This window comes from Corticium candelabrum, chromosome 8 (assembly GCF_963422355.1).
Source record: "Corticium candelabrum chromosome 8, ooCorCand1.1, whole genome shotgun sequence".
Lineage (NCBI taxonomy): Eukaryota > Metazoa > Porifera > Homoscleromorpha > Homosclerophorida > Plakinidae > Corticium > Corticium candelabrum.
The window spans coordinates 8,410,942-8,424,942 of NC_085092.1; the positions used below are offsets into that span (position 1 = coordinate 8,410,942).

Consider the following 14,001-nt stretch of genomic DNA (forward strand, 5'->3'; position numbering starts at 1 on the left):
CCCGGTCGAGTTCAGCCGTCGGAGACGAACGGTCAAGTCGGATTTCGGCCAGAAACGAGACTTTGGCGTTCTGAAATGAGATGAGCCGGAGTTTGTTTGCTCAATCAATTAACCGAGTATGAGGGTGTGACGTGCGCTCGCCAGTCACCACGCCATCCTCTAATTCCTAGAGTGCAAGATGCGCCGGCTCACCGGGCCGCTTTTGCATGCGTGCGTGCATCCGTGTGTCACGGAAAGTGCGTCTTCTTCAGGCCCGTAGCAAGCATGAAAAAATTGTCAGGCGAAAGATGAAATTAATAGTTATATGCTGCGATTGATATTAATGTCTGAGACAAAAGCATTTCACTCAACAAAAAAGAACCATTTAATTAGAAAGCAGTCAAGTCTTCACAGAAACTGTTCCAGAACACTGTGTATTCCAGCGTAATACATGGCCAGAACATCACATCGCACACCAAATGCCTAAAGTCAACATACATCAGAACTTGGCAAAATGTTTGATCGGTGCTCTGCTTCTCCCACAAAGTCATTTAGAATTGCTTTCAGGTCCAGTGCATCTGTCCTGTTCTTGTGAACATAAAGTAGCATGAGATAGTCTAGCCTCTCTTGCATCATAGTTGTTTTAGGGTAGCTTTTGAGTCGTCTCAGCGCACTAAATGATCTTTCAGATGACGCATTGGTGGCTGGTATGACCAACACAAGTTAAAAAAGGCGTTTCACTTGTGATAAATGGACCCTCTGACCGTGAGACAACGAGAGAAAGTGAGACTTATGTCAAAGATGGTCATCTTTGTGCTGGCCTCCTTTGATTGAAGTTGATACGTTTGTTGAAAGTGGACTCCAAACGTTTGAAGTTGTGCATACAACATCTCCTGGTCAAAGTCATCTCTATAGAATGCACAAACCGCTTTCAGATCATCTTAAAGTCCCCTTCACACGAACCCTCACAAAGCCTCCTAGGCATTTTCCTCCTTCGGGGTAGCTGTGGGTCACTGACATTCAAAGATCTGGCTTTCCTACTCACTTTCTCCCACATCAGGTCAAAGGCATCATCATTTCGAAGTGATGTGATTGTATCAACAGTCATCTGAGCAACTTGTTGACCTTCTTCTGCAGACAAAGACTTATGTTGTAAAGTTCTACTGAGATTGTCCGCGTGTCTTAATAATATTATTTCACTTAGCATGATACCATACAAATACTGAAACATATCCATTTGGGCTGACACCCCTTAGATTTTGGCCCTGGCCTCTGTGTCCTTTGTTATTGCAAGGGCCTCCTCCCATGTATTCTGCAATGCCTCATAGTGACTGATAATGCTTGAGAGCATATCAGCTCTCGCTGTCCATCTAGGAGAGCGGAGTACTCTGTACCTGTACCACTAGCTGACAAGCTCTCCTTCGACTTCATAAATATCCCCTCCCTACGTGGGGAATACTTGATCAGTTTTGTGATCTCCCTACTTGTGTCTAGTACATCTTTCATCAACTTTGATTGCTTTATGGTGTCATTTGCAGCAAGATTTAGAGCATGACCGTAACAGTGGGTGAAGACTGCTCTTGGCTCAATATCATTAACGCGTTAGCAACACCAGTTCTATAGCCACTCATAGCATTGGCACCATCAAAAAACACTGTCCACGAAGCATTTTTATACTCACATTCAGTCTTATGAAGACGTTCTTGATCAGAGCTGCAAAGGTTGCAGCATCAGTAGTTGAGGTTTGGTAAAGTCCAATAAACTCTTCATCCACCTGCAAGTTTTCTGAGACCCTACGAATGATGACTGTAAATTGCTCTCTGTTGGAGGCATCAGTAGTTTCATCAGCCATCACCGTTACAAATGGGGAATTATGTATGTCTGTGGCAATATTTTGTAGCACTTGGAGGCCCAATGTTTTGATCATTTCATTTTGAATTTGTGGACTTGTGTAGACATTCTCTTTCGTTGCAGCCAGTGTGCTAGGTTAGGGTCTTTCTCACTCTGTAGACAAAGCAGCTGTTGTAGATTACCATCTGATTCATCTCCATCTCCTCTAAAAGCAAGACCCTGCCTACTCAAGAATCTCACAGACGACAGTACTTGAAGAAGCGCTTGTTGATTGTTGACTTTCTGGACAGCATGCTCATGAGAAAGATGTTCTCCAACGTCCCTGGTGGTGACAGGAAGAGTGACAAGAACTTCAACTGCTTCACGATGACAGGCACTCTTTACGTAGTTTTTGTATCCTGTGGTTGCATCTTTCCAGTTTGAAAATCCACGAGTAACGTTACCAATGAATACAATTAGGGACCAACAGCCTATACTTCTGTATGTGCTAGAGTACTAACAAAAGCAGAATCCGGTTTAGACTTGATCGGTTTGAGAGTCAATGCTTTCACGCACAGATGACAAAACACGACGTCGTCAGCCTCGTGGTAGTGAAGAAATGGCCACTGATGAAACCAAAATGGCCTGAAGCAACGCAACTCCGACTTCTTCTCAAAGGGGCGCTTTTGAAAATCGAAGTTCAGAGGTTGGTGAGGCTGGTTAAGAACGGCTTGATCATCAGGAAAGACTTTCGATGTGCTGGTCGCCATACTTAGAAGATTTAGGACAAATCCCGGCTGTGGCTTCGAACCCTTCTACTCTTACACTGCATTCTTCCAGCTATTTCTGGTACGTATCTCAAATTTCACAATATAATCAATGTCCACTGTGATTATTACATTTCTCTGTGCCTGATTACGTAGACAGAATAGAAAGTAAATAATATATTTATCATCTATAGCTATATAACCGGAAGTCTACGCCATTCTGCCGCTGCTGAAACTACAGTTTCTGAAAAATGGTCCTGCCAATGCCGGACCTGCCGGACCGCTTGCTACGGGCCTGTTCTTTGCGGAAGTGCCGTACAACAATAGATTGCCACCGCCCCTAGGGCGGGTAGTACTCTAGGATACGCAATAATTACACCTAGGATAAGACTAGCCTAAGCATACTAAGTACATTACTGCAACTAGCAATGTTCCTTAGCTATCATAAGACATATGTACAGTTCACTAGATCATTTATTGCCTTAAATTTGCTGTTGGTAGATACTGATCAATTGCAACACTTGCGTCTATCTTAGATATTCAACAGCAAATCCAATGTAGTTATTTCAATGTGTAGGCAACTGCTCTTGATACTTCAATGCTGAAAGGCAAATTCATCATAACTACTAAAATAATGTTACACAATGTATGTGTGTATACCCTACATGTAACGGTATTTAGGCCCTCCCACTTGTTTTTGCACCATTCACGTACTGCTGTGAAGCCACCTTCGCTACAACTTCTTCTCCAAACACTTCATTTACCGACGGTGAGGCGTTGACACCAAGTTCGTTTCTCCAGATCTCCAACATGATTTTAGCTTGAACCAACAGAGAACCAGGATGCTCACGTTCTATTGTTTTGATTTCTCCTGTGACTGTAAAAAGGGCTGGAGCTAGAATTAATGCAACGTCTTGCCAAGATGCTTTTATGCATTCAGCATGTAAGACGACTCAACTCTTCCGGTTTTACCTCGTCAGTATTACTAACTGCAAACAAATTCAAAATACAACACTAATTAATTATTATTGCAATAAATTTACACACGCACACACACACACACACACACAAACACACACACACACACACACACACAAATTGCAAATTTACAAGGAGCTGCCGTTAAACGGTAATGAACCGAGCCAGATGGCTGGGTTCCAGTGCCCTAGGCAGGTGCTATGGGCCATGCAATCTCCTGGAGCCTGGCCAGGTGCTCGCAGAAGCATCGATTGCAATGCCAACTGTGGTTTAATTGTATGTAAGTTTCTAGGTCAAGCTATATATGCCACAGCTCACCATCACTGTGACTTGAATGCAACACTGCAAGTTCCCAGATGTTTCCATTAGCAGAAGTTAAATTACAGAGACACACCTATTTTGTCTACACCCAGATTCACTTCAGTTATTGTGAAATGTAAATCAAATTTCTGAGCAAACACTCTATTACATAAGTGATATAAGAAACAATCGGTTACATAGGATGAACTGATTCTCTGTCAATGACGAATTATGTAGGCTGAAAACATTTTAGTTTTGTCAATTTTCCCTAGCTCAGTCTCCTGCCCTTAGAAGGTACACTCACACTGCTGACTAAATTACTCTACTCAAATTGAGCAGAGTAATGCCTCAATTCAACTCCTGATACAAGCAAGACAGACACTTTGTAAGTTAAGTGCGGCTCTTCACTCCAACATTTGTTAAGATACACCACTTTCTATTTAAAAGCCCAATTTCATTTCAAAACTTTGCAGGCTACATGAATTTATTCATAGGTGTTGTAACCCTCTATACAATGGCTCTGTGGAGATCAAAGACTATAGATATATCGAGCCCGCTTTATGCTCTCAATTTTAAGCCAGTGTTAGTCTCAGACAGAGTCTTCACATAGCTACAAAATTCAGAGTTACGCAATTTGATTGCCATTATATAGTGTCTTAAGTTAATTGACATACTGCACTAAAAATGCTAGTCGTGTGCATCCAACTACAGTATTTGTACAGTTTGGATCACACCGGTACCGTTCTACTGAAGTTTACCAGCAAAACAAACTGGGTAGTGCACTGGATTACCAAAAGGCATTGATTTGCAACTGCCTTTATTCAGACTCTAGTCAGAAGACACCATCAAGCTAGTCCACCAACAGTACATTGCCATCTGTGTCTGGTCGGTCAGTGTAACAAGCTTCATGTTGCTTAATTGTTTGGTGGAAGGCAAAAGAACGGTATTTTTCTAATTGACAAAGTGTCGAGTTAAAAGATCTATTATTGATTGCAGCAACATACTAAACATTGAGATATTCAATGATGATATGCCTTAGATAGACAGACAGCTTTGCCAAATTACTAATACGAAACTCCTACCTCTGTTAATTGCAATGGCATATCATCGAGTTTTGTAGGACCCTTTTTGCATGTGCTAGATTTTTGCTGTGGGTTTGCTTTCCCTCAAAATTGCAAAGCACACAGCATGGTGATCGAGTGTGTAATAAACTGTATTCAATATAGTTCATGCTTGTGGACTTTATCAAAGCTCGCTTAAACAATTTAAATTAAGCTCAAGATGAGGCAGAATGCACTAAACATAGGGCAGCACATCACATCTCGCCAATATCCTAGCTGGAACACCGAATTAGACGACAAAACTCAGTAACGTGAAAAATTTCCTTCTGAAACTTTTGCAATGCTTTTGCTGTTATCATAGAATATTAGCAACAAGTTGCAGCCTTATAGTTTGGTTTAACTACGAGCAGAAAGTTGACTGTACATTATAGTCTCTTATTTTCAAATAGTTACTTATCTCTAATAGCTTCCACCAAGTCATCTCCAAATATACGAGATGCCTGCTGTCTCATGCCCATTTCCAATAATGGTAAAACTAGCAAGCGACATGTTGCTGCGTTAACCATTTCATCAGTCCACATAGACAGTGCTGCATGAGCTCTCTCAAATGGCTTTGAATACGTATCCTTTATGACATCAATTTTTGCAATAGAATACATTGCTGGTGATAGACGTGATACAAACTCCTGCCACTTGTGAGCAACTTCACCAGCAACTTTGACTAGCTGATCAGCATTCAATGTGTCAGCAGGATCGATAGAGCAGTCTTAGTATCTGAAATAAAGAAAAGATGTTTCAATACCATACGAACATGTAACTACAGTAATAGAAAACTACAAATTCTTCAAGCAGTCACACTCACCTTTCATTGAATCACTAAACCAGATGCCCAGATTAGGAAACTGGCCTCGTGCCACACAACCCTTCTTCTGGTTTATCAAAGACTTTTGCAGTGGATATTTATCAAAGCACACAAGAGATCTGGAGTCATCATCTATTGATTTGGCATCTTCAGCATCAGTTGGAGAAGGCTTAATTGACACATACCGTAAACTTGAAGCTATATCCAATCCTCGTTTCTTGGCTTCATCGAGCTGATGAATAAGAAACTGATGAATGATGCTACATTGATGTTTCAGATCATCACGAGAAAACACTTGACGTGGAGAATATACTGTAGCAGTAATGTAATGCAGTTCATGGTAAACCAGCTCCAGATCAAGCTCAAGATCATCATCAACATGAAAGACAGCATGACCTCTTTTTAGTTTGGGACGAGGATGAGCATATTCAGTGGCACAACGAGATACCAAGCGAAAGTAGATCGTCTCAGGAGTTGCATCAAACCCTTTAGGACAAAATATGAGAGAGGGAGGAAATCGAGTGAAGCCAGCCAGGTGTTGCCATGCCAACTTGTTATCATATCTCTGTTCCAGCAAGCAAGAAACAAAGAATGACTGTCCAACCTTCAGAACAGCCTTTGACATATCTGGTGATGTGATTGCAAAACAGATGATGTCGAATAGATGCAGCACGTATAAGATGGACTCAAACTGACTTTCCTTGACATGCAGCTGTGCCTTTTCTCCTAGGAAATTTGGTACGGCCGTACCCAATATCAGGTAGGCTCAACCCAGTCTCTCTCCGCCGTCACCAGACTGGGTCTAGTCTATAGTAAATATTCGGGCGTACCCAATGATGGCACGCAATCTGTTACACCGGATTACCGTAACTACCAATTGAGACTACCATAGCTCACACTGCGGCAAACAATGCACTTGACTAGCTGCAGTTCGTTTTGTTCTAACAAATCAACAGCAAGGCCATCAGCTGGAGCTCGAGTGTCAGAAACAGCGAAAGAGTGGAGTGTGGTTGACGAGCACAGCGCTGCACACGTTTGCTGCTTGAACATGGACATCATCTGCTGCAGATTTGATGTCCATTTCTTGTTTCTACACTATCTAGAGTGAGTTCGAGATACAAAAGAGAGGACAAAAGATCGAGATAAACAGCAGCCTCGGCAGCTGCAGCCTGCATGTTTAACTCAGGCTGATCCTGAGTAATCGAAAAATTCAGAGAAATGTTAACATCATAGGAAGTACAGTCTAGCTATACCATGCAACATATTACTGCATATTATATTTGTAATTTAATTAGAAAGATTAATTATTTTTACAATGTACTGTTATTGTACAGTCAAATGATGGCAAACACTCTCCTATAAACTGAAGTTTGCACGACAAACAAAAATAGTACTACAACGATTTGCAGTATATGGACAAGAGCTCTTGTTAACAAGCAACATTGGGGATGAATCTGCTTGCTGAGAGTCGCCAAAACTTCATGTCAACAGGAAGGTTGAACTCATTTTCATCCTGAAAACAACAACAGTTTATCAATTATTCAGCTCAACCTAATACATAAGCATGTAATATAATAATCAATTATTCATGTACCTTTGTGATTTTGCAGAACTCTCGATTGGTAATCGCCATAAGAATAGGACTACAATACACATAAAAATTACATATTGATTTTCGAATTTAATTACAAATAAATTTACTCTGATCCCTTTGAAGTATTGTCTGCAAAAACAGATGATAATTTATTGCAATTTCAATTATTGCACCCAACTACAAAAAACCAGTGTTTCTGACCTGTGGACGGCTGCAATTTTTTCTGTGACTCTGGATGCAAAAAGTGTTTCTCACGACTAGTACTGAATGCAACATACATTTCAATATCTTCAGAGTAACAGAACAAGGCCAAATCACTGATGTCGAAACTAGAAATTAAAACCAATCAGTAAAATATATGACAAATGAAGATAACAGTTAACCCATCTAGTGAGTGCTCTGTATAACTGACTTACGACTGAGTGCTAATCATTGGCTGGTGTGGCTATAGAACAATAAACATGACATATTATGAAACTGCAGTTTAGAAGCTGACAAGTAATGAAGAGCAACGTTTTCTGACCTTCCAAACATGTAGATCAACTGGTACTTTTACATCTACAACCAATTGCAACATACAACCATATCACTACAAGACTGAACTTAAAACAGTAAATCACCACATTTCAGATATATCTACATGCATGAGCTATAGCTAGTATTATTATTGCCTTCTTATTTGACCAGTCCATCTAATCTCTTTTCTTATTTCCAACTAGACCACAAATGCATCTAAACAATCATTTACCTAGTTGTAAAGAGTAAAAATATGAAACAACAACATGCTCTTAATTAGCTTGCTCATCTCTTGATCAGTTCATGTTATTACTCTACAGTTCTTGCTTAACTAAAATGTAATGAAATTTTAGTCACAATGGATTGTAACCACCACGACAACCATTTGTTGTCAACAATGCAACAAAACAGCAAACAAGTAAATTTTATGTTTTGATTTTGATAGCAAATAAATAAAGAAATTAAATAAGAATGAATACATAAATTTAAAATGTAGGGTCAACCTCTTTGCTAGATCACGATGTCCAACCATAAATTTCGCCTTATATTCCACTCTGAAGTACATTATTTCATGTACGTGTTTATACCAAATAGATATTGTGTACACACACATCATATGCTGTCATTTAAATTGTATATTGTTTATCTGTTAATACATCTTTTGTAGTAGTAGTTGTGAAATAGACTTAAATTATACTCGAGTACTTTGCACTTTCCTAATTGTATTATTAATTGCATATACTTAATTGCACACAGGAAATAAATTGGCAATAAATAGTACACGATTTGATGTATGCAGTGCATGCAGCAGTAGTGTCATGCAGTATTGACGCATAATTCGATCAATCCAGTTGGACCCAAAACAAGATTTTATAAAAAATGAAATTTGTTTAACCACAAAAAAGTAATTATAAATCACTTTACCTGCCGTTCAATTTATTTAAAGTCAATTTTTGCCAAAAAACAACGTTCAGCAGACGACGTTCAAAACTGAGACCTTTTCAATAAATGGTACAGGTTACTGCCCGAAAGGTGCACAAAAGACAGCACTTCGTTTGTGTCAAAATCACGGTTGTAAACATGTCCATTGACAAACGCTGCGCCATAGCCTAAGGTCACGCCTAACTGGGCCCCAAATAAATCGCTCAGCGTGGAGTTATGCAGAACTGGTTACGGCTATTGGATGAGCACTGGGTGTGGAGAGACTGCCAAATGTCAGCTTGTCAGTCATCTACTTTACATGGATGATCTGAAGCTGTATGGCAAAAATCCTGATCAGCTGAAAGGGTTGTTGCACAGTGCATACCTTCTCTGATGACATCCAGATGAAGTTTGATCTGGACAAATGTGCTGTTGCACACTTTGTCAACAGCAAGCTCTCTGAACACAATTCTGGGGTGACAGTAGGAAAAATGGACACCATCAACTGTCTGGAACCGGATCAAGTCTACAAGTATTTGGGTGTGGACAAGAGTAACAGTATCCAGCACAGCACTAAGCGGAAGACGCTCCATCGTGAGTACTTTCGTAGAGTCAAGATGGTTCTCTGGACAGAACAAGATTCTGACCATCAACGGGTTTGCACTGCCAGTTCTCACTTACGATTTTGGTGTCACTCATTGGAGGACCACAGACCTGCAGCAGCTTGATTGACGGACAAGGAAACTTCTCTCTATGCACGGTGTCCACCATTCTTTCCGGAAACGTTGACCGGCTGTACGTTCCAGGCACCAAGGGCAGTCAAACGTTACAACAGATCGAGTTGACGTATCAGTCTTGTATTGTGGGGCTGGACTGTTACCTTCGTAGCAGTTCTGATCTCTTCATACAAATGGTACAGGAGTGTGATGCTAGGGAGTCCTCTCATTCAATCCAATGCATGGCCCGGCAGTTTACTGCACAGCTGCAGAGGAGTTTCTCTAAAGACAACAAGTCACAGAGCCTGCATAGAAGTGGACCATCCTGTGTGATGGTGTCTTCAAGCAAGCACCTCAGACGGATGTGAAATATTGCAGCATGCTGTAGTGCCTTGGAACCGATAGACTACACTGATCAACACAATCAGGTGGCCTCCATTATCCACTGGAACATTTGTCGTCATTCTGGGGTTCCATTGCAGAGGAGATGGTACAGGCATCATCCTGATAACCTTGTGGAGATGGACGACAGCACTATAATGTGGGATATAGTCATCCCTACTGCTAGGGAGATCGGTGCCAATCGTACTGACATCTGTTTCAGAAATAAGATGACAAATATTTGCCTTCTTAGTGATATCAGCTGTCCTGCTGAGGGTAACATCGCAGGCTGAAAAGTTGACAAAATACAGTGACTTGCGAGTGAAGGTAAGCTGCATGTGGCAGTGTCGGACACTTGTTGTTCCAGTGGTGTTGGGAGTGCTGGGCACAGTGCACGTAGGTATTACATGGTGGCTGGACATTATTCCAGGTCATCACAACCTGCATCACTTACAGAAGACAGTGCTTCTTGGATCCAGTCGAATACTACGTAAAGTCCCCTAAAGTTGGACCCTATGTAAAGTATCTATGCCCTTAAATACCAACATCTTGCATCTTAAAGCTTTGTTGATCATGCTTAACACTCACTTGGTTTAGAGAAGTGCACCAGAGTATCATAGATGTCTTGGCATTCACAATCTTTAGCAATGATGAATGTGAATGATCTGATGTTTTGTAGGTTATCTTCAAGGGCGAGCCTTTTGTGTTTAATGGTAGCGTTTCCACTTGTAAGATGTGAGTATGCAACAGCTAACAACAAAAACACAAATTGGAAGACACACACCACATAAACAAAATTCTGGTGTCTACAACAAAGTCCTAGATGTGACATACAAATACAAACAGATGGACAGACTGACAAACTAACTGAGAGACAAACAGACAGACAAACAGACAGACAGATAATGAGGACATCATCTTACAAGCCTCTAAGGTGGATGGAGCCGCTGCTGCCAAAAGAGAGTCACAGAAGACAGAAAAATACAGCAAAGAGATTGATGCAATGGGAAATGCATCCAATTGCATCCCTCTGGCTTTTTAGCATTACGGCCGCTGGGGATGGAAAGCCCACCAATGTCTACATCATCTGTCCGTATTATCTGTAGATGAAGATGAACACCCAAACAGTGGCGAGTTCAAGACATACTGGAGACGCCGCCTGTCCGTTAGCCTCCAGAGATGCAACGCACAAGTGCTCTCAAGAAAACTATGTAGACTTTCTTTTAGCAAGAACAGTTGTACTGCTTATAACGTACAGTTAATTAATTGTCCTACATAGTAAGCGGCCGTAAGGGTCGCCGGACATTGTTGTAGCATGTTTTCCTTTTCCTTGCTGGAACCATTTAGAATGTAATAGTGTTGAAATTTTAAATAAATGTATTGACAGACACACACACAGACAGAAAAAACAGACAGACAGACAGACAGACAGACAGACAAATATGCAAGCAAGCAAACAGACAGACAAATTGACAAACCAGTAAATGGACAAAAAAACAAACATAGATACAAACAAGAGACATGTATACACGTACAGCTACTGTACCCAGACACACACACAGTATCCTATCACTCATTATCCTTACCCATATTTCTCTTCCTACGGTTTGATTGTGAAAGATAAGATGGGTTGGTGTCACGCAAAGACTGCCTTTGTGTGTTTTCTTGTGTGAAAACTTGCTCTCCAAGTGAACGTCATCAATCTAGAAAAACGATGACATCTACGTCTAAGTCAACAAAGATAAACGATTTTTTACCTTGGGTGTACTAATGTACTCCATCTGGAGGGACAACATGCTCTGAAAAATAACAAACTATTAACTTGTAACGCGCGCTAGTAATACGTATATAATGTTGAACAGAATCTCGATAAATTATTGTTTACAGATATTATTGTTCAATTCGATTGATAGCACATCGCTATACTTTACAGCGCGCGCTTACAAATAAATTTAAATAATGGCACAAAGATATATCCCTAAATCAAAGTCACGTGACACATAATTACCTTAATTATTTGTTTGGATTAATGAGTTCTACTATACCATAACCAAATATATCACATGCCTCCTTCCTCAAACCCATCTCCAAAAGCGTTTGAACAATCAAGTCACAAGTAGCTCTTCTGCCCATTGCCTCTCTCCATTCTTCTAGCATGGCTTTAGCACGCAAGAATGGATTTCTGTATGTAGCAGTGATGACGTTCGTTCTGTATGTAGGAAACATACCTGCTGACAGAAGAGACCCGAATTCCTCCCACCTGTGAGATACTTTATGAGCAACTTTCACTAACAGCTGAGAACTCAACTTGTCATCAAGATTAGACATTTGTGACTGTTGACAAACTCCAGATGTTAGAGTTGAAAATAGAACAAGAGATATGTTTCAATTACACCATTTTAGACATTATATGATTCATAGCTACAGTAGACAATCCTCATATTCACTACATGCTACTACTCAACTGTCAATGTATACAGTCAAACACAAACAAAAAAGACAACTAAACTCACTCAAATCAAGAGAGTCGTGGAAGTATTACACACAAACTAATTACATTTATTAATTAAATTAGAGACTCTGACGCAACACTGCGTTTGTTGTTCAAAACAAGGTCTCCACCCAATACTTCTAAAGACACTACATGGACAATTGTTATTGTTGCTTGCCTTCCGAGTTGAAAAAGACCAAAAACGAAGAAATCCAACTAAGAAATGTGACCTCTGTGTATATATATAGCATGCTTAGTGTTCTCAACAACATATGCAAAACAAGAAAATACTTGGACAGCAATATTTTGAGATGCAGCCAGACTGGTATTGCATGCATACAAAGGCAGTTTAAGAACTATTGCCAGTAAATATTGGTTCTTCAATTTAAAACACAAAAACCCCACAAATGTCCACAGCAAGTAAAAGAGCTTCAGTGACTCTTCCTTCTACCCTGTGTCTCTCAAACTGTTTCAAGTAACCGTGGTGGTGGCAGTAACAACAACAACAACAACAACAACAACAACAACAACAACAACAACAGTGACAGACAGGCAACTATATTTGCCACCAGTAGATAAGAGACATGAAGGCAAAACATATTCAAAATGTAATCATAAGTTGGTAAGCATGGTACTGTACTGGTATTGTCCCATAAGTAATTAATTATGTGAAACCATGACCTGTCACACACGCACACGCACACACACACACAGACACAGACACACACACACACACACACACACACACACACACACACACACACACACACACACACACACACACATGTAGCACTTGCATGTCACTGTTAGTGCTTGCAGCGGATGCAGTTGTCAGACACAGCAGTAGAACAACTCTATCCTATTGCTATAACGCGTAGCTGTACTCAAGACAGACTAAATAATCTAGCAAGAGTAATGGTCTAAATAGGCATCAGTCATGATGTCATACTAACGTGCTTTAACGCAGTGCAACGTAAACATGCTCGCGCTACATTCCTCCCTCTCTAGTAATGAAACGGGTCCTCACGTCTTCTAAGATCAGTACGACGAACAGGTAGCTCGATCACAACACTCGAGTCAGTGATATCCAACGTTGTAATCCTCGGCTCTCATCCAGGCAGGCTGAACGAGTCGGCGACCAACACGACTAACAGGCGGAGGTGCAGGTGGAACCATCGGTTGTGCTGGAGGGACTTGAACAGGTTGAACATTAACCGCATTGCCGTTGGCTCTTACCAAGACTGCTTCCTCCTCGTCGATGTGATGATGGATGTCCACCTCGGGCAATGTAGATGACGGATGACGTTGATTATGAGAAGCTCGTCCGGTTGCATGGTTATTTCTTGCAGAACATTCTGGTGTCTGACTCGGCATTCTCCGGTAACATGGACTCACTCTGTTGACATGAATTCGCTGAACACGTCCTCCTTTGGGTCGTCTGATAGAGACATTGGTGCTACCATGAACCTTTATAACCTTGAATGGTTCAGTGTATCGCTTAGCAAGCTTTGGAGATAATCCTTTAGGTACTGCTGGGTTATACAGCCAAACATAATCATCTACCTTGTACACAGGACCACGGCTACGATCGTCATAGTTCCTTTT

The 14,001-nt window shown here is 40.8% G+C and overlaps 1 protein-coding gene across 3 annotated transcripts; it reads right to left on the reverse strand.

Moving 5' to 3' along the window:
• Nucleotides 1-6,953: 6,953 nt before the first annotated feature.
• On the reverse strand, nt 6,954-13,152 carry LOC134183492 (RB1-inducible coiled-coil protein 1-like). 3 transcript variants are annotated; one of them, XM_062651043.1, is made up of 10 exons: nt 12,134-13,152; nt 11,663-12,064; nt 11,492-11,608; nt 10,494-10,655; nt 7,895-7,929; nt 7,788-7,816; nt 7,573-7,700; nt 7,479-7,500; nt 7,372-7,420; nt 6,954-7,290 (listed from the first exon to the last, which is right to left on the reverse strand). In XM_062651043.1, exons 3-10 carry the CDS (start codon nt 11,493-11,495, stop codon nt 7,207-7,209), a joined length of 513 nt encoding a protein of 170 aa, XP_062507027.1. In that variant the 5' UTR covers nt 11,496-11,608; nt 11,663-12,064; nt 12,134-13,152; the 3' UTR covers nt 6,954-7,206. The 3 variants fall into 3 exon arrangements, with proteins under 3 accessions (XP_062507027.1, XP_062507028.1, XP_062507026.1); XM_062651044.1 differs by having other exon boundaries at nt 11,663-11,704; nt 11,914-13,152; XM_062651042.1 differs by having other exon boundaries at nt 11,663-13,152.
• Nucleotides 13,153-14,001: the final 849 nt, after the last annotated feature.

Bases quoted from the DNA above. Each gene is read 5' to 3' on its own strand.
- LOC134183492 (XM_062651043.1), bottom strand. The intron at 7,817-7,894 runs GTCAGAAAACGT...ATTGTTCTATAG, and splicing joins TTGATCTACATGTTTGGAAG to CCACACCAGCCAATGATTAG. The intron at 7,701-7,787 runs GTAAGTCAGTTA...TTTAATTTCTAG, and splicing joins CCAATGATTAGCACTCAGTC to TTTCGACATCAGTGATTTGG.